The sequence below is a fragment of the Artemia sp. Qi Xiang Cuo genome, chromosome 4, assembly GCF_049724085.1.
Source record: "Artemia sp. Qi Xiang Cuo chromosome 4, ASM4972408v1, whole genome shotgun sequence".
Taxonomy (NCBI): Eukaryota; Metazoa; Arthropoda; class Branchiopoda; order Anostraca; family Artemiidae; genus Artemia; species Artemia sp. Qi Xiang Cuo.
The window spans coordinates 57,390,366-57,412,769 of record NC_142797.1 but is presented as its reverse complement, the minus strand read 5'-3'; the positions used below and the strand labels follow the sequence as shown (position 1 = coordinate 57,412,769).

The following is a 22,404-nucleotide window of genomic DNA, read 5'->3' as shown; positions in this document are numbered from 1 at the left end:
TCCCATTACAGCGCCTCTGGCCGTAAGTGAATGGGCCAACAATATCGCGAACATTTGGGTCTATCGGGCCAACACGGGAGTTCCAATCACCCGCTAAAATTGGGAAGTCTCGTTTGGGGCATTTCTGCATTGTAATCTCCTGATCAGTGTAGAAGGAGTCCTTATCAGCATCTGTTGCCACTCTTGTTGGTGCATAGACAGCAATTATAGATATGTTGGATAATCTTCCCTTAAGTCGTAGTCTGGCTATTCTCGGGCTCACTGGATCCCATTCAAGAAGAGCTCTTTGCGCTTGGCAACCTATCATAAAGCTGACTCCATTGAGGAATAAGTATGAGTTGTCGGAGTCACGGACTGGTATAGTTTCTTCAGACACTTCGTTCAATCTTGTCTCTAATAGACAAAGAACGTCTGCTTGGTAACGGTTCATTTCCATAGCCATCACTAGCCTTGTTGATTCTCGCTTCGCCGATCTCAAATTCTAGCTATAAACTCGGAATTCATCCTTCTCTAAATTTATTTCACAGGGAATAGCTCGTACATTTCTCGATCTCGCCGCTATTCTGGGGAGCGGGATCGCTTCGCTTACCGGGAACGCTGTAGTAGGCATAGCTCGTACGTTTGTCGATCTCGCCACCAGGCCAGGGAGCGGGATCACGTCGCTTACCGGGGACACCGTAGTAGGCACAACCTTTCTGGGAGTATTCATTTCTTCATAGATGTTACATGGGGATTTAATGAACCGACGGGTCCTCTCTCCCGTCGGCTCATCTTCCTTTCTCAACGCGGGCTTGGAACCGGCTATGGCTAAGTTACGTCCTGTTTGTATTGCGTGTCTGTATGCGCCTATGTCATATCATCTGGGAGGTCGGAATTTTTTCGTCTTCATGGAAACTACCGGAGGAGTAATGTCTTCGGTTTTTTTGTCCTGTATTCGAAGATTTTCATATGTTTGCTAAGGTTGATTTGCGATACATTCTAACAGTTGATCTCGAGAAGATAAACATTTTAATAAATAAAGTTCCTTTAAGGATGGTAATCTCTAGGTAGAAAAAAAAATAGTTTTATGTCGGAGGTTCATCATCTAAAAGAAGTATTCGGCTCAAAACAATGTTAGAATCATCTGAAGTTTTGTCTTGAAGGCAGTTTCTTGTTTATCAGGCACCAAAAACTACCAATAGCAGTAAACTGCAATCTACTCAGAAAGTAAATTAGTGTGTAATTACGGAGTGTTTTAATGTGTTGTAATATACAGAGTAACACAGTAATTGTAAAATTACTATGTTTTAATATTCGGAGCTGCAAAAAGCAACAGAAGGATCGATGCATTTGAGGTTCTTAAGTGCTTCGTCAGTGCCAAAACAGCATCCCGTAAGGGGATGGCAAGAAAAATACCTCAAGTACAGACAAGGCTTTCTAGGTGGGTTGTGACTTGCAATCCGTTTCCTGTATAATATTTTCTCCCGGAAAGATACTGTAGGAGTGGTGGGACAACTGTTGCCCTTTTGAATTAACTTCTTGCAGGCGCAAGTGGACAATTTTTGTCCGACTTGGTCAAGTCTGCGAGAAGTGATTTGAACAATCAGAACAGTAGTTCACCAACCGATAAAAATTCGCAGCAGGTAGTTGTTTCTCATTCTCCGACTGTCGTGACAAACCCACATGGAACAAAAACAGTCTAGTAACAGACTTATGAAGGAGTCATAAAAAAGAAATTCTTAGAGGTGGATATTACTTCTGTACTGCGCAAGCCCACTCCTACCCACAACCAATCAGAAGTAGCTCAACACTTCTTGAAAAGAAATATTCCACTTCCCGTAACTACAACTAATCGATGTTGTCAGCCTATGCAGCGACATCTATAGTTTTATTAAAAAAAATTGACTCACAAGCAACAGCAGTAGTTTTATTTGAAGTGAAACGAAAGAAAAGAGAAAAAGACAGGGAAAAGATAAAAAAAAGAAATAATATTTTAAAATCTTTTTAATTATCTTCCTATTATGTTTTTAGAGTTAATTACTTGGCAAGAAAAAAAAAAAAAAAAAAAGACTGTCATCCTAATCTAGCAATTGAGACAACTGTGCACTTGAACGAGGTTTTGACCTTACCCATCTATCCAACTACCTAAGACCAAACAGTATAGCCGAACCACTAACCAAATAGAAACGTCCAAACCCATGCGAAGTCGTCATCAATAAATGTAAGTCGTTGTAAATTTACAACCAAAAGCAACTTAAATCTAGCGAAATATTTCCAAGTAGTACATTCCATTAGGGCTCATAAGAAGAAATACCACCTGCCTTAACGGGTTTCGAGGCTTTACTTTCTTTACCCGGCACAGTGGAGCCTCTACCATAAGATCTATATGGTATCCCTATGTCAGGTAAAACTTGTGAAAAACATGCATACTAGTACAGCTATTAAAAATTACATACAAAATGAGTTTCATTCTTTCCTTAATAAAATCCCAGAGGTCACTGAGCAAAGACCATTCTGGAACAAATGAAGACTGATCCGGATTTGAGTTATAAAAAAAGTCTTTTATTGGTATCCGGCACCAATTACAGATTTAAAGTTCTTCAAGCTTGTTTGAAAAGTCTACAAATTCAAAATTCCAAAAAAGAAGAGCGAAAGAGAAATTATATTAAAATATCATTCAGTATTTCTTTATAATTTTTTGTATATTTACCTAAAAGTTCATGATACATAAAACTAAATTTTTTAAATTGCCAACTAATTTTTTTGGCAGAAAAACCTCTTAAGATCAGTTTTTCGCTCAGCTTTTTACATCTATTTTTAAAATCTGTGTAATTACTGCATATTTTTGAATACCTAAATAATTGGGAATAATAAGCTGAATAAGTAATATTTGAATGTATATTACTTTCAAGGAATGGAAAATTTAGTAATTCAAAATTAAAATCATCCGTTTTATTATATATTTTGAAAACTAATTTATTATTATCTGAAATATTAAGTCTTAAATCTAAAAAATGGTCAGAGTGTCCTATCCCATAGCTAGGCTCCAGAATTAACTCTTGTGGATAAATATTTTTTGAAATCTCAATAAACTCTACACAATTTATTACTAAGAGATCGTCCAGATATCTTTTATTATTTGAAAGGTTATATTTTACATTGCTTGGGCTATTTTTATTTATCATGTATTCGTATTCTAATTGACTTAAAAACAAGTCCGCTATGAATGGACTCGCATTCCCACCCATAAAAATGCCAACAGTTTGTTTATATAAATTACCATTAAGTCTTATAAAAGTATTAAATAGAACAAATTCCAATAAATCACATACCATATCCAAGCTATAACATCTTGAATTAATAGTAATTCTAAAGAAACTCGTCCATCGGGTTTTTTTATTAAAAGTATCAATTTTCAAAAATCCGAGATTAGACAAAAGAAAAGATTTCTTTATGACCATTTTCGATTTTTCTAATACTAAATTAAGTGACAAATTTTTATACAGAGTAGTAAAATCAAATGAATCGACTCTTTTAGCTGAAACACTAGCCAAAGAATCTATCACTTGTAACGAGTTATTAACACTCCAATATGGGTTAAAGTTAGAAAATGTTTTAATTCCGGAGCAATATGCTTTCAATTTATTTCTAATTTCTCCTAAAATTAAAGATAGGTTAGTAGCCACAATTCTGGTTGAACACCTTGCTGCCCCAGCAATAAAACGTGGTTTTGGTGGATTTTTATGAAATTTTATCGTCCAATATAAGAAAGGAAACTTTTTATCATTATCATTTATTTTAATATTGAATTTTTTCAAAATTCTTTTTTCTATATTTTCAATTAAACTATTCTCCTCTATATCAGCCTTTTCGTACGTATTTGTTGTTTGTAACTCTTTTGATAAAATATCACAATAGTGTATCTGACAAATTATGGCAAAATTATTGCAAGCTTTATCAACTGGTACAATTACAAATTCATTCTGTATATTAGCAATTGCTTGTTTCATATTGGCATTATAAAATATTGAATTTTTCTCAGAATTTGTTGGATTAATTCTATACATGCTATTTCGTACACTAGTCAAACTCAAATTTATCCAATTCTGAAATCTGTCTTTAGTAATTTTCTAATTCTTGCACCATCTATCAATAAATAAGTTTAAATCATTCTTTAATCCCCTAAGAATACCTGCTGGCTTTATGCGGTAAGAAAGACGGAATTTAGCCCCCATTTTCATTATATTTTGAAGATCAAAATACTTTATAATGGACAATTCCCCCTTTACAACATGCTCGTAAGTTTGATCCACATACGGTAAAAATTGCTCGCAACTACAAACCGGTTTCCAATTACTCTCCCTGTCAAGTTTTTTAAGTATTAAATTATAGTTAAAAATGATTTGACCAATCGTTTTTGAAAATTTATATATTAAAATTGGACTATCTTTATACACCAAATTACATGGAAGTGGCATTCTTCACTCTCCGCTGGTTTAAGATTTTGGGTAAACTAATATCTTCTATTTGTTTAGAACTAAAATTAACCGAAAAATATAATGTATTATCCTTTTTAACAATCTTATCAGATTTATTATATTTTGAAATAAATTTTTATTTAGCTAAACTGCAATCTGCATCATAAATTAATTTAGATTTCGGGTTGCATGTTGAATTATTTTTTGCAATCCAGAATATTTTTATTAAATTATTCCTTGATAACTTATTTAAAGATTTTATTAAACTAGCCATTCCATTAGTCTCAAATATGTGACATAAATCGATTAAAAATGAACTTAAATATAAATAATTCTTTTTATTATTTTTCCTATGTCCTCTTGATCGGTTTTTACGTTTAGTGGGGCAATTAAAAGAAGGGTGCTCAGTTAACCCACTAATACAGTTGGCAACCACATTCGACATGTCTCCGTATTTCGCAACTCGATCATTTAGCCCAAAAGGATACGCATTACCCTTAGCATGAATCGAATAATATTTTCGTCTGCGTAATTTATCATTTTTCTCTTCGTTAGTAAAGTTTTCTAGGTAAAGATTTTCTAAAATTGTATTAGTTAAATTAGATACTGAGCAAATACCATTATTACAATGATGAACTAGATAATTGTTAGTTTTTTCCCTGGTAATTGTAGTTTTATGTCTCGAAAATCTCTTATATATGTTGTTAATTGTTTCCCCCACGTATTGTAATTGACAATTTTTACATTCTAGTAAGTAGATAATATTATTTGTTTTACAATTTATCTGTCCAGTTAATAAACATTGAAACTTTTTATTATATAAAGTGCTTTTAACATAATTTATAGGTATGATGTTATCTTGGAAAATAAAACAACAACAATTGCACTTACTAATGTTTAGCAGACCCCTTTGCATATTATCATTGCCATTATTATTCAATATAAAATCAGAAATCAAATAAAACCAAAACGACAAACAATACAAAGTCCAAAACATTTCCAAAAGCCAAGCCAAAAGTCCACAAGTAATAAGGCTACTCTAACTAATCATAGAAAAAAAAAAAAAACTTCAAAAAACACTACCCTAAATAAAGCTTCCGTTTAACACTACCATTTAAAAAAAACGTAATAAATTGGCCAAATAATAATCAATTTCAGGTAAAACCTGGACCAGGGTTAAGGTCCGTCGGGGACGAATTTTTGATTATTCCTCTAACTGGATCCCACCTGGATTCATATTATGTTTTAGAGGTAATTACTTGGCAAGAAAAAAAAAAAAAAAAAAAAAAAAAAAAAAGACTGTCATCCTAATCCAGCAATTGAGACAAATGTGCACTTGAACGAGGTTTTGACCTTACTCAGCTATTTAACTACCTAGGACCAAACAGTATAACTGAACCATCAACCAAATAGAAATGTCCAAATCCATGCAAAGTCGTCATCAATAAATGTAAGTCGTTGTAAATTTACAAGCAAAAGCAACCTAAATCTAGCAAAATATTTCCAAGTAGAACCTTCCATTGGGGCTCATCATAAGAAATACCATCTGCCTTAACGGGTTTCGAGGCTTTACTTTCTTAACCCGGCACAGTGGTGCCTCTACCATAAGATCTATATGGTATCCCTATGTCAGGTAAAACTTGTGAAATACATGCATACTAATAAAGCTATTAAAAATTAAATACAAAATGAGTTTCATTGTTTCCTTAATAAAATCCCAGAGGTCACTGAGCAAAGACCATTCTGGATAAAATGAAGACTGGTCCAGATGTGAGCTATAAAAAAAGTCTTTTATTGGTATCCAGAAATTCCAGAACCAATTACAGATTTAAAGTTCTTCAAGCTTGTTTGAAAACAATCTACAAATTCAAAATTCCAAAAAAGAAAAGCGAAAGAGAAATTATATTAAAATATCATTCAGTATTTCTTTATAATTTTTCGTTTATTTACCTAAAATTTCATGATACATACAACTACATTTTTTAAATTGCCAACTAATTTTTTTGGCAGAAAAACCTCTTAAGATCAGTTTTTCGCTCAGCTTTTTACATCTATTTTTAAAATCTGTGTAGTTTCTGCATATTTTTGCATACCTAAATAATTTGGAATAATAAGCTGAATAAGTAATATTTGAAAGTAAATTACTTTCAAGGAATGGAAAATTAATTACTTCAAAATTAAAATCATCCGTTTTATTATATATTTTAAAAACTAATTTATTATTATCTGAAATATTAATACTTAAATCTAAGAAATGGTCAGAGTGTCTTATCCCTTAGCTAGGCTCCAGAATTAACTCTTGTGGATAAATATTTTTTGAAATCTCACTAAACTCTGCACAATTTATTACTAAGAGATCGTCCAGATATCTTTCATTATTTGAAAGGTTATATTTTACATTGCTTGGGCTATTTTTATTTATCATATATTCGTATTCTAATTGACTTAAAAACAAGTCCGCTATGAATGAACTTACATTCCGACCCACAGCAATGCCAACAGTTTGTTTACATAAATTACCATTAAATCTTATAAAAGTATTAAATAGAAAAACTTCCAATAAATCACATACCATATCCAAGCTATAACATCTTGAATTAATAGCACTTCTAAAGAAATTCGTCCATCGGGCTTTTTTATTAAAAGTATCAATTTTCAAAAATCCGATATTAGATAAAAGAAAAGATTTCTTTATGACCATTTTCAATTTTTCGAATACTAAATTAGGTGACAAATTTGTATACAAATCATTAAAATAAAATGACTCGACTCTTTTATCTGATATATCTGCCAAAGAATCTATCACTTGTAACGAATTACTAATACTCCAATATGGATTAAAGTTAGAAAAAATTTTAATTCCGGAGGAATATGCTTTAAATTTATTTCTAATTTCTCCTAAAATTAAAGATAGGTCAGTGGCCGCAATTCTGGTTGGACACCTTGCTGCTCAAGCAATAAAGCGTGGTTTTGGTGTATTTTTATGAAATTTTATCGTCCAATATAAGAAAGGAAACTTTTTATCATTATCATTTATTTTAATATTGAATTTTTTCAAAAATCTTTCTTCTATATTTTCAATTAAACTATTTTCATCTATATGAGCCTTTTTGTATGTATTTGTTGTTTGTAACTCTTTTGATAAAATATCACAATTAGAGTTTCTGACAAATTATGGCAAAATTATTGCTAGCTTTATCAACTGGTACAATTACAAATTCATTCTGTAAATTAGCAATTGCTTGTTTCATATTGGCATTATAAAACATTGAATTTTTCTCAGAATTTGTTGGATTAATTCTATACATGCTATTTCGTACATTAGTGAAAATCAAATTTATCCAATTCTGAAATATGTCTTTACTAATTTTCTCCTTCTTGCACCATCTATCAATAAATAAATTTAAATCATTCTTTAATCCCCTAAGAATATCTGCTGGCTTTATGCGGTAAGAAAGACGGAATTTAGCCCCCATTTTCATTATATTTTGAAGATCAAAATGCTTTATAATGGACAAATCCCACGTTACAACATGTTCGTAAGTTTGATCCACATACGGTAAAAATTGCTCGCAACTACAAACCGGTTTCCAATTACTGTCCCTGTCAAGTTTTTTAAGTATTGAATTATAGTTAAAAATAATTTGACCAATCGTTTTTGAAAATTTATATGTTTAAATTGGACTATCTTTATACACCAAATTACATGGAAGGGCATTATTCATTCTCCCCGGAAGAGAATCATATTTATATGATTAAAATCATATTTTTATGGTTGTAATTAAATGTATCCAGCTCTAGCAGGCGTCTGAGTAAGAAGCAGTGTTTTGATATACCAAACATTGCGTAACTACGACCTTTGTGTGTAGATTCACAAGTTGATGTAAGCTATCTTTACAGAAGTCCACCACGTCTAGAAACCAATATACATCTTGAGCTTGTGCCTGGGCATCGGCACATTTGGCGAGTAAAATCTAAGGAGAGAAATGAAGAAACTGAACATGACTTCAACAAAGAAAAGAGGACTCAGAAGTATCTTATTTCAATGGTGGTTTCGTTTGCTCTTTGTATGTTTCCTCTCAGTATTTTGAAGTAAGTACTTCCTTTGATCATTTAAGCAGCTAACAAATAATAACAGAAAAAGTTGAATGAACTGGTCCCAATTTTAAATTTTGATAAATTACAACGTCGAAAGAATGGTTTTAATGATTCTTCAGCTTTTACTCTCTAAAAATGAGAGAATTAGGTATGGTGCTTTTTGGTCAACAAGTTTTTCTAAAATATCCTTATATTTCTGATAAAATAGATCTGACGTTATACCTCTGACGCTGAATATTCCAGTTCTCATAGCTCAGCAAATACCTGTTTGCTCTTGCTGTAGGCCAAGAAATTTAGCTATAGATTATAATTACTAATGTAGGTTTGTCTTATTAAATACTAAAAAAAAGAGACAAGACCTTTTCCCCCGACTTTCCAGGCTTTTGAAACAAGATCCAGGATTGTTGGTGGAATAATAAAGTTTTTAAAACTGTTTACGAAACAGCGAAATTGATAAACTCATAATGCAATCCGCCAAACGGTCTCCCAGAGCCTATCAACCAAAACCATGATCTTGATTTGAACCAAAATTGTCGAAAACAAAACTCAGTTTTTGCATCACAATCACGATTTTCAACAGCATAGTTCACAAGCAAGACTACGAGTTTAAAATTTGGGTTGTCAGACAAAAAACCTTAAGAAAGGTATTATGCCCTGTACTACTTCAACAAGCATTTTCAGTTTAAGACCCAGATAAATAAAGGTTCCGTCCAAAATATGACTCATCAAGCTTTCCCTACCACAAGAGGGGTGCCTATCAGTGGCTTAGCCCTATCAGAAGTGGAGGAGGATATTTGATATTGATGTATAAGAACATCTATCGACATTGATAATTCAATAAAAGAGTGCAGAGCCATGTGCTTTCCATCTATTGTTTTTTCCAGGCACTTGGTTTGGGAGGGGCGGTGGCATGGGATATTGGCATCAAAATGAAATTTGCAACTCTGGTAAATAAATGTGAATTTTACTTCGGCTTTGGAAACTCATTTTATCACAGATTTGGGGTTTACCTAAGGTTGCTCCTGTAAGTAATCTTTTGGCTAATCTGTTCATGTATTGAAACGACTTGTAAACAATGTTGTCGTCTGGTTCCTTTTTTCTATTATTTGAAAAAAACTACGTTTTCTAAAGAGTTAAAGAGGCTGAGTTACAAGGTCGAACCTTAAAACATACAGGGATTAGGAGGCACAGTTGGGGGCTGCCACCCCCCAAACCCCCCGCTTTCACAGCCTTTAAATAAAAAATAAAAAAAGTTTTTTAAACTGAAAGTAAGGAGCGACATTAAATCTTAAAACGAACAAAAATTATTCCGTATATGAAAGGGGCTGTGCCCTCCTCAACGCCTCGCTCTTTACGCTAAAGTTTTTATTATTAAAAAAAAGAGTTGTGAGAAAGTCAAACTTTAGCATAAAGAGCGAGGCGTTGAGGAGGGCACAGCCCCTTTCATATACGGAATAATTTCTGTTCGTTTTAAGATTTAATGTCGCTCCTTACTTTCAGTTTAAAAAACTTTTATTTTTTTTATTTAAAGGCTGCGAAAGCGGGGGTTTTGGGGCGGCAGCCCCCAACTGTGCCTCCTAATCCCTGTACGTTTTAAGGTTTGACCTTGTAACTCAGCCTCTTTAACTCTTTAGAAAACGTAGTTTTTTTAAATAATTTCTGCACGTTTTTGTACAGTTTATTACTTATTATTGCTTGACTAACTGTTAGCTGATTTGACAGCTTGCGGGCTCTTATAGGAAAACGAGCCCGCGTTTTCGCGGGCTCTTATAGGAAAACGATAAGAGCCCGCTTATAGCAGGCTCTTATAGGAAAACGAGGTTTTTCGTAAATGTAAATTCGGGGGATAATTTTTTCGGTCTGAAAATATCAAAAGGCCCTAACAGGTCGAATTCTGCTTCGAATGAGTCCTCATTCACCCGGATCAGTTGCCAACTGTGGCCTGTAGGCGTGGATAAAAAAAAAAAAAAAAAGAGAAATGAACTTTAAGTGGCTATATTTGGTTTTTTGAAAACAGGGAAGGATTGATCTGATTGAGCTGAAATTTCGAAGATAAGCTCCCGGGCCCTAGGAAAGCTTAACCTCTAAATTTCAGCCCAATCGGACAATGTTAAAGGGGGGCTGTGGTGGGAGGGTCGAAACTTCCGGCCCAGTTTACCCCATGAAGATAAAGTCGGAGGAGGATGAAATTTTGCACGTTTCTTAGTTTGAGCTTGGGCTACAAAATGCAATCACCGCCATCTCTCTGCAACCTCTAGGACCTGAAATCGCTTAACATTGTGGTGGGTCGCCTCTTTATAGAGGCACAAGTGTGCCTCCTTGATAGAAGGCTCATGTGAATTAATCTTGTGGCAAGTTTTGCATTGGCTAAACTCGCCTACAGTTTGTAAAATGGTTTATTGGGCGTTGTAATTCCATTGATGAGGCTTTCATGTATAAGAAACGCCTCTGAAACTTGTTTGAGGAAAGAAGGGCAATCTCTAATGCCAAAATTTATGCCGCAATTTGTCAGGAAAGTCATAAATAGAAAAAAAACTCATTTTAACATACTTGGCAATTAATATAAATGCTTCTACTCTGATTATTGATTCAATTTATATATATATATATATATATATATATATATATATATATATATATATATATATATATATATATATATATATATATATATATATATATATATATATATATATATATATATATATATATATATATATATATATATATATATATATATATATATATCTTAAAAATAAACGGAAATTTTTCCCAGCGGTCTCTTGTGGTTGACCAGTTTGTGAATAAATATAATGTGATATGCCTGCAAGAGCATTTCATCACAGAAGCTGACCTAAACCTTCTAGATCTCTGGGCGTCCTACTCTGTGTTCCCCGGGCCTGCAAAACGTTCATCTCCGCGGAGCCGTCCGTCTGCCTGTATTGCCACGTGGGTTAGCAATCGTCTCGCGTGCAAAGTATACGATAACAGTGACAATTTTCTTGCAACAAGACTAGATAACCTGCTAGTTATAAATGTGTACCTTCCAACTGATTACCGTCACGATAAATCTGATAGTGCTTTTGCTATAAGTGCTGCCAAATTAGCCCGTTGCCTTAAGAAAGCCGAGCGCGAATCCCTTGAGTGCATAATTGTGGGTGACTTTAACTGTAATTTAGAAGTTGATATTAGTGTTCAAAGTAGTCGTTGTTGCATTGTAATAGGGATACTTGAGAACCGCTTTACTATTTACTGGAAAAACCAGGACTTTTCGTATATCTACCAATCTGGTTCTACGTCCAGTCTATACCATATTTTTGGTTCTAGTTCTTTGCCAGTACGTGAAGTTCTTGTCCTTCCGAATAATTTCACTTTGGATCATTTCCCATTTCAGTGCATTATCAGTAGGCCTACCTCGTTTTCCGCTGCGAATAATTCGTCGGCATTCACTTAGAAGTGGCATGAGATTCCGGTTTGGCGTAAAATTGACAAGGAAAAGTTTCAAGATTCTTGTGATCTTGTTCTGTCGAAAATTTGCGTACCGTTTGACCTACTTATGAAATTCTCTCATCGTCATGAAAGAGATGCGTGGCTACGTCTTGATATTTATTACACCAAACTGACCCATGCTCTTCTGTATCCCGAATCTCAGGGAGTGCCCAAGTCTCGTGTCAAACAAGGAACTCAAGAAAAGGGATGGTCTTCTAACCCTTTGTTACAATTACCATGCGACCGAGATACTTTTTGGCACGGGGTATGGAAAGAATGTGGTAGACCATGCTCAGGAGTAGATAAAGAGATCAAAGTTCCATTTAAGGGTAGGTTTGGGAGGGAACTTGCTCGTCACCGCGCGCAGTTGAAATCTGAGCTTCCTGGAAAAGTAATTTAAAATCCCAATCTGTTATGTAAAATGTTTGATAAGAAGGATTCAGTGGGTCCAGAGTCAAATAGCCCATCTTTAACATGAATAAACTATTACCTTGATGAATTTTCGGCCCCAAAACAGGATCTTAACATTTATGTTCAAGAAAAGCTTTCATCCCTCCTCTCATCAAATTCAGAGACAGATTTCGTAGTTACCCAATCACAGACGGCGTCCGCGACCCAACGGTTGAAAAAGAAGAAGTCGTCTGGCATTGACCGTGTATCCGCCCTTCACCTTAATCAGTGCAGCCCGACTTTCATGGGACACCCAAATCTTCTCTTTCAAATGATCTTCACCACTGGACTCGTACCATCGGCATTCAGTACTAGGTCACTTACGCCAATCCCGAAGAAGGGGACAAGTACTTAGGAATGTGCTTCGTTTAGACCGATCACAGTGGCACCAACGCTTTGCAAAGTCCTAGAACTTTTGGTAATTGATTTAATCCAGGAAAAATACTGGAGTCTCCCTTCCAGTTTGGGTTCCAGAAGGGTCTTGGTTAAGGCCATGCCATTTCTGATTTGGCTTCAGTCTTGATTGACACTGAGGAATCGAAGGAGTCCGTTGTTATAGGTCTACATGACGTCCGCCAAGCCTACGACTCAACTGTACATGACCAATACATTCTGGATATGGGAAAAAGAGGTGTACAGAAGGACATCCTACTACCCATTAAAGACATGTACGACCAACTACTGGCTGAACTCCTACTTCCTCGCCATGGTCGAGCCCTTACTGAATATACACCAGACGTGATGCTTTCCTACCGAGGGAATCCTGTAGTCCCAGTAAAAAAGGGTGCCACATCTCCTGCGCCTTTAACAACTGTATCATTGAGGCACAGTCTACTGTCGAGACAAAATGCATAGCTCGTGGCATAGACGTTACAATGATATTCTACACCGATGACATTCTGAACCCCAGCCGCACAGTTGCAGGTACAGAAACCACCTTCTCCACATTAAAATCAAACTACAGTCGCATTGGCCTTGAATTTAACCCGCAGAAGTCGGAAATTCTTCTGTTCAACTGGTACCAAGAAGATGCCTCGTCTGTGAAGGTGGAGAATTATCTGTAGCCCCTGTTCCGAAAATTATTTACGTTGGTTTACCAATTGTAAAGGATCTCAAAACTACCCGCTCCCTTCTTATTGAGCATCTTCGTAAACGCCTGGCTTTTGCTTACAGTAGAGTAGTTTCATCTAAAATCCATTTCAACCGTATAATTCTGGCTAGACTTTATAATACGGTATCCCTTGCCCATTTCCTGTACCTAAGCCCATTTTGGAGAATTTTTCCCGAATCAGAGAAAAGAAAGCTCAGATCCGCGTTTTTTAAGTAGGCCTATGCGAAGTTCTTGTTGCAGCTCCCGCCGTGGAAAAGAAATTTGCACCTTGTTAAAATTTTAAAATTGCGGACACGACGGCAGTTATAATTGAACAAATTAAACGGTACAACGAGAAAAGTTTGCTCCCGCCCTTGGTACCGTTTGCTACGGCAGTGAATCACTGTCCATTTAATTTTGTTCGCCCTAGTGCCTCGTTCTTTTTTCTTTCTTTCGTTTATATTCCGTCTGTGGTTTCCTTTTGTTGAAGACGGGTTACAAATAAATAAAGAATTAATTAAAAATGGGGAAAGCCTTTCTTGTCTCAAATCAATGAAGTGCGAGTGTATAATCTTATCGTTGGTTGCTTTAATTAAGTTAGCTGTAATTGCGGTAAAATTTTAATTGCTGCAAATTTTAAATTTAATAATGATTTAGTCCCTTTTCGTAAGAGTCCAATTTATTTGACGCTGGCTATTCTCAATCTTGGTGTCAATTTTTCTCTGGTAATATACTGCGTATATTACTAATCATTTAACTGTTTATTAATTATGCATTCTTTTAAGCATATTGTTTTAAGTAATGAAGTTTTAAGTAAGAAAAAAAAAAATCCGTGATTGAATTATTTCCTTGTTTCTGATATTTATGCATATCGAAGTAAATGAATCATTTGTTGAGAGTGATCTGAATTCAAGACCAGCGGATGAAAGTGTCGTTTGATTGTTTTACCGTCTCTTCCAATATTTAGACTAGTTAATATGATTATATACTGTATATTTTTAATTCCCTGATGATTATTTGGTTTAATTTTTTACCTTATTGCGGCTTGATGCAACAATGCTCATATTGCTTATGTTTGTTCAGTACTTGGGATTTCAAAAGTAAAATATCTTACGTACCTGCAGTGCAGTGTATAATTGAGTTTTTGGTTCTCGTCTTTGTAATTTGTTCGATGTGTCTTCTTTGTTTTGTTTTTCTTGTGTGTTTTTTTCTTGTTTAGTGATACTCCGTCTTTTGTACCTTTTTTTGACGGGTAATAAATAAATAAATAACTAAAAATATATATATATATATATATATATATATATATATATATATATATATATATATATATATATATATATATATATATATATATATATACAAAAAAACTTAATGTCCATCATAGGCTACTTGCAACTCGGTCAAGTAAAATTGTCAAGATATTAATTTAAATCAACACAAAATGAAAAGATATGTTGGATGCCAATAAAAAGATTGTTTCTCAACAGAACACTCAGAGTTTTTCTAAATTTTTTTTTATACTTGACATGTTTTATTTTATTTGATTTAATATCTCTCCTTGTTAATGCTGAGGAAGCCATATTGAAATACAGGCAATATATTTGTTTATTTGATCTTCTTCATTTTTATTTCTACTGGTCGCAGACCTGTTCTTTTCAACATTTACTTCTTTGACTTGGACAATTAAGAAGTTCACACGCACATAGAAAACGATTTCCTAATAGTTTTACGAATAGTGTACCATTGAAGAATTGTTTGTGGTAATGGGAAAGATTCGCTCGTGGCGATAGAGATTTCTCCTATAGCGCCACTTGGAGATCAGATTCCTTTGGGAGCATTTACCTTGGAGACTGGCGAACTAGTTACCTATTATCGGACTAGACTCAGACATACAAGAGAAACGAACACTTATAAAAGGACAATAGATTTATTAAACTTACATGCTTAGTTGTACAGCAATGGGTCACTTCAAAGACAATAAATGGTGACCGAGATTATTTGCGGTACGAACTCTTTTAGATCTAACTTAATATTAAAATTAAAAAATACATGTACCCCACTCCCAAACGCAGTTCTTTCGTCCTGTGCTCTAGGGACTGTCTGCCATTGGCTCACGGGCCCCAAGGACGTGGACCCTCGTCCAATACAACGTCTTAAGTATTTTTGATGATTTGGGCTTTCACACGTGTCTTCTCTTTTAAACTTCCTTAAAAATATTGTGCGTAGCACTTTTCTTATTGCTCACTGTCTTAGCTAAATCCAAAGACTGCAGTTTCTTGTCTTTGCTGATTAAGGACTTTTTCATTTTTGAAACTAGATTTAGCTTAATTATAGGTGTCCGAATTAAAGAAGGAACTTTATTTTGGTATTTCAAGTATATCGTGTTTTACTCCCGGTACATATCACCCTTCCCATGAAATAATGACGTCCCGTCATTAGTTACTGCCTATTAGGAGTTTCAAAATTTTTCAATTATTTTTTTTATTTTATTCTACATCCCTATCTAAAATTCATCTACCGGACTAAGATTATTTTTGGTTCTAGGTTAGCTACTATACTAAAGATTTTTTTTTTTTTTTTATATATCTAAAACTTATTAATTTTAATTTTCCCATAATGTTGGGACTATTCTAATTTTATATTAGTTATATTTTTTTTTTTGCTGTCTATATTAAGTAAAAAATAATATATAAAAAACCTTAAATTAATAAAATAGAATTATTAAACATAATTATAATTGTGGTACATAAATGAATTATTTATAAAATACAATATTTGGTTCAACATATTCACAGATGACATTAAAACACTTTCACTATTTAGATTTTTGCATTGTCAAAGCTGTTAGGAAGAAACACATGTAGCTTCACATCTATTCATCACCATTCGTGTCCTTAGTGTACTACACCCTTCTGTTGTAAATTACTGTCCTTCACTCCTTTTGTCGTGGCAAAAATTTCGAAGCACTTACGTTATGGTTTCTTCATGGAACAGTTCGAGTCTAGTTGTCTTTACACGGTAAGTTTTTCCTAATAGTCAACTGGGAAATGACCGTTAAATATCGTTCAAATGGTCAACTGGGAAATGATTCTTCCCACTATAGGTGTTGGTGTTTTTTCTTCTCAGCATATCATTTTTAGAATTTTGGGGCACATAGAGAATGTATTCCCGCGTAAAATTGTTCATTTGTGCTATTTGAAACGGGTTGTCGTCGTATTATAATGACTCTCTTAATATATTGTCTTTAAATTCAACTTCGAACCTCTTCAACTATTATCTAACTTCAAATATCGTTAAGTATCGTTTATCTTGTACTGCTCGATGGTGTTCTCAGAGTTAAAGTTAAAATTGTATTTAATTTCTGCTTCAAATATCTTCAAATGTCTTTTTGTGTCTTTTAACTTTAAATATCGTCTATCATGTGCTGATTGACGGAGTTCTCAGAATTAAACTTCAAATTGTCTTTAATTTGTCTTCAAATATCTTAAAATGTCTTTAAGTATCTTTTAACTTCGAATATCGTTTATCATGTTCTGATTGATGGAGTTCTCATAATTAAAATTAAAATTTTATTTAATGTTTATTAAAAAATACTCAAATGTAATTAAGTATCATTTAAATTAGATGATTGTTTATCGTGTGTTTATCGCTGGAGTTCTAAGGGTTAAAATTAAAATAGTGTATATTTTAATCTTCAAATATATTCAAATTTCTTTAAGTATAATTTATATTCAAATATCGTTTATAATGTGATGATCGATGGAGTTCTCAGAATTAAACTTCAAATTGTCTTTAATTTCGTCTTCAAATATCTTCAAATGTCTTTAAGTATCCTTTAACTTTAAATATTGTTTAATATCGTTTAGCTTCAAATATCATCACTATACTGTCAAATTATTCTGGGGTCCATAGTGAGTATCAACAGCGATATCTACGTATTTATATCTTTTACTGTCTGATGGTTTTCTCAGCGTTTATGCGATTATATAGTTCGTTAAAGCACTTGATACTGAGGTTCAAATTTAGTGTTACCTGATATATAATATGGTTCATAGTTGAAGAAACGACGATCGAAGGTAGCTGTTGTTTTCGTGGACGAAGCTGGGATGAAGTTGCCTGGAGTCATGGTGAGTACTCTTCGCTGGTTGAGATATGATGAAAATAGATGCTACTCGGTCGTATCTGTACTGGGTAGCTTTTTGTAATACTCAATGACCAAAGTGTCCATTTACTTTCCTGTAATAAAAACAATGCGGCAGAATCACATGTTCTTTTAAGTAAATACACATACAATAATTCACGCATTAATTGGGTTATAATTTTTTAGCTATGAGACAGAATTAAATAAATACACTAATATTAGCACTCACAATGAAAATCTAAAACAGAAATTTCTTCAATTTGTTTTGATAACGAAAATATCGATATTAAATAAACATAATTTACCCTACATTATTAAGTTTGAGGTCTACTTTTACAATATGTTTCATGCCTGCATTGTTCATGCAAGTCCGTGCTGTATAAGAAACGCATGTGCAGCGTCATAACCGCACGGTTTTACGCAAACGATACTACAATGAGGGAACGAGACATAACAAGGACTAGTGGAGACCTCTATACCCACTAGTTTTCTGATGTCTTCCCTATTTCTTGGCTTAGATGTTCTTATGTGGCTCCGGGTTTAACGGCTGAAATGCAGAGGTTCTTAGTCTCAGGATTTGTCCGTAATTGCGAGTCAACATTGGTGCATCGTATTCGCTTGCCGAATGTGGTCATTAGATGCATGATTTCCAAGCTTGCCACCGTAGAGTCGGGTTAAGGCTTGGCACAGAATATAATTATAATGAAGAACAGATATCAATGTCTTTTTAGAAATCTTTTGTCTGAGTAAATCCTTCGGAACTAAATAAATAAATTCTATATTGAAGTCTTATTAGAATCCGATAAGCGAGAAACACCTTCACATTAATAGGGAATTCCTTGTGGGTTTTACTTAGTCGCCATTGGACATACACTGGGTTTCAATCCATATATCTTAACTGATCAAATGGTTTTATAATTTTACATATTATTATTGAGATATAATTTCACATCCGTCGTGAAATTCTACATATAAACGTGCCAATAGGTTGTTTGGTTATAGTTACCAATAGTTGGCTATTAGTACATATATTACTCGAGTAAGAAACATTATATTTCTCGAGTAAGAAACACATGAATGAGCAATGTGTAGGCCTAAAATAATTATAATCTGCACTAAGATAAAATTTTTAATCTAATTAGACGCTTCTGTACTGGTAGTTTTTTTTTTTTTATTTTATAAAGCTGCCAGATATAATGGTATAGCCAAATGAATTGCAAAGTTTAAAAAATAAAATTATTTTAAAAATAACAGACTCTCCGAATTAGTCTTGTTTAATTCAGCTAATAAAAAAAAATTAGCTCTATCAAAATATACTGAAAACTGGCTGAAATTTTTACGGGTATAATGGGGGTGAAGAAATATAGGTTTCAAGAGGAAATTTCTTTGGTATTCACTATATCAGAATTGGATAATTTAATATACATGTTGCTCAAATAAATTTCGCATAAACTAAAAAAAAGGGGGAAACAGGAAAATTTTTTTTTTACAAAAATAAACGTTGTTCACTAAATTAAGCACAGTCTTTTCAAGTTAAACATAAAACTTAGTCTAACTTAAATAAATTATCATGTTCTAAATATTTTATTTAGATAATTAAATTTTAATTAATAACTTATTGAGAAATTATATTTTAATAAATAATTAAAGTAAAAATTGAGTACGAATTGATTATTAGAATAATTAAATAAGAATTTGACTGATATTTTAAGCAAGAAAAATGAACAAAACGGCAAGTAAAAAGGAAGGTTAAACACTAAAAACCTAAAAATAGAGCGAAACACGATTCAGATCAAGCTCTAGCTATGAATAGTGTCAGATTATCGAATTTTTAAGTCAAGTTAGGCATATTTGATTTATTTATTATAAAAATATTTTTTGTTCATTCTTCACATGGAAGGCAATTTCAGCAGGGATTCTACATCTTAGAAAACTCTTATGCTCGTTGTAGAGAGGATATTTCGCCTCGACTTAATCAATGTATAAAACCATTAGTAAAGACATCACCGTCATCACCTTGCAGTCTTCTTATTGGTAGAAATTAAACGATAAGTAAAAAAATTTTTGTTTTGTTTTTGATGACATCAATTTTTGTTTGGACCTGGGTCGAGTTTTCATAGAAAATTTGAGGAGACCTGAGTCAGTATAGGTAAGGTATAACGTGACTGACTTGCGAAAATATGTCACAAAAATTAGAGCACAATATATGTCATAGATAAACCAATGAAATTAAACAACATTTTTGTCACAGAACTATAGAACAGTGATCTCTCTGTTATTGTATACGTCATAGGTATAAAATAATGAAATTAAAACACTTTTCTCTTATTTTTTTTTTCTTTCGCCTCGGAGCTATAAGAAAGTAAACTCTCTGTTTCTCTTTCAAAGCATTCTGATCCAAAAAACGAAAACTTATCTCACTGAAGTTTCTATTCAACCTTTAAGTATTGTTTTGATTGGCCCTGATTGGCATAAAAATACTAATTTCTTATACTTGAAGGACTAAAAAATATCCCTTCCTACGATCGTTTAAAAAAAATTACAAAAAACAATCATGGGCCTTGAGTTCCTACCCAGGCTTCCCACAAGACATGGTCCAACACCGTTTGTCGTTCTCAGTCGACCACGAGCTTCCTACCTTTGGTTATTTTCTGTTCCAACCTTTCTATTATCCTTTGAAAGGGCATAGAAATAACACTAACAAAAATAAGACATTTAAAACTTAATCAAATCCTTACTTGGTTAACTCTAAATGCACATTTTTGAATTTATTATGGTGTTAAATTCATATCTTTGAAATTTGTCTTTACGTTAATTAGGGATATTTCCATCTGTCAGGTTTTTTAACCGTTCTACCTGACTGTTTCGTGATTATCTACTCTGTTTATTTCAGTTTTTTCTTTTTCTGGTTTTCTATCGAAATAATGTGAAATTTTTTTTATTTTTTTTTAAAAAACTCTTTCCCTTTTAATTTCGTTTTTGTACCGTGTGCGGCTGCTGAGGTTGGCCTAGCTTTCCCTATTTCTTTAGCTACTATTTGGTCTGGTTCGACTTCAGACTCTTCAGAACTGGTTGCTGACGAATCCGGATAAGAAATTTTAGAGGTTGCACTTTTTGTGATATCACCTGCCATTCCTTCGTAAATTTCTGCTCCTCTGGAAGTAGAAGGTTTATTCTCTAAGTCCTCGCCTTGAGTTCTCAACTCGGGGGATTTGAAAGATTCATGAGAGCTTTGGGAGGAATCAATAGTTTTTGCGGGGTTCCTCCATTGTTTGAAGGCCATGTCTTCAGGGGGATGGGGCATTCTTTGCAATAGGGATTCCCTCCGTGAAGACCACGTCCAGTCGTGTTTAGGTTTGACCTTAGACACAGTTATATCATGATATTGACCTTGCTGGTCATCCTTTGGAGTTTTATTCCCGGGCAATGTACTTTGACTCGTTTTTATGGGAAAATTTGTTAAATACATAGCTTCTCGCAGGCTTGTTTTAATTAACTCTTTGAGAGGAGTTTTCTTTAAGGTAATACCGGGGGTTTCTACAGCTCTGTTTAATTCTTCCTGTAATGACAGGGGCCTTTCTATTGGTGTTGTAGGGGAAACCATATCGTCTGGAAATCTTTTGGGGGGACATGGGGTCGAGATTCTATCGGGGAAAAATTGGGTTTTTGGAGATATTGTATAATCTAAATCTCCTGCGTTTGCCGATGAATAACTTTTTGGGCTTTTTGGCGTTCTTATTCTTACTGGTATTACTGATTTTTTATCTTTAATAACTAGATTTTCCATAGCTAAAAATTCTTCAAAGTTTTCCTAATCACTTTCATTTTCAAAATAATTGTTAGTAAAATTGAAGGGTTATAGTTCTGCTAATCTGGAAATAGGGTACTCATGGTCCTAATATGACTAATCAGTCTAAGAGTGATGGGATATCAATCTCTATGGACATGTTGCTCTGTTTATTCTGCTAATATGAGCCTGGTAAGTTCTTCCGCTATCGGGGTTTTCCATTTTAAAGGTATATTCATTATCATACTTTTTGACTATTCTGTAAGGCCCAGAATATTTGTTGGAAAGTTTTTTTCCTTCCGTTTTCTCCTCGGTCCTTAGGTAAACGAAGTCTCCTACTTTGAAATTTATATTCCACTTAACTTTGGGTTGGTTTCTTAGCTCTTGGTTTATTTTACATTTGTCCAACTCTTGCCTAACTATCTTATAAGTTTTCCTCATCCTATTTATGAATTCTTGTTTATAATATTCTGAGTCGTGATAGAATCTCCGATATTAAAAAATCTACTAAAACTTAATTCTAAAGTCAAGACAATAATTTAAAAAAAAATTTTTTTCGCTTGTTTCTTATGACAAATCCTGTGTTATTAAGGTAGGTAATTAATGTCAGAATTTATCCCCGTCGCTCCTATTTTCATTCTTTTAAATAATGCGTAAGTTCGAAAATAATTTATGTCTGTTTTCTATTTTTCCATTATCTTTTGGATGGTACTGCGCTGTCACCATTTTCTCTATATTAAGGAAACTCATTAAATCTTTTGTTACTTTTGCAACAAAATTGCTCCCGTTGTCGCTCAAAATTTTATTAGGAATGCCAAATTGTAAAAATAATTTTGCTAATGCCTTACTTGTGGCATAAGCACCTTGATTTACTAATGCTTTTGCAAAA

General features: G+C 33.6%; 1 protein-coding gene across 1 annotated transcript in view; it reads left to right on the top strand.

Annotated features, from left to right (window-relative positions):
- The window catches only part of LOC148953273 (uncharacterized), a 144,972-nt gene that overhangs the window by 40,637 nt on the left and 81,931 nt on the right, over positions 1-22,404 (top strand). The window contains exon 3 of the mRNA XM_089087597.1: positions 8,358-8,549. Coding sequence (XP_088943723.1) covers positions 8,358-8,549 — 192 coding nt within the window. The remainder of the gene's footprint in view (positions 1-8,357; positions 8,550-22,404) is intronic.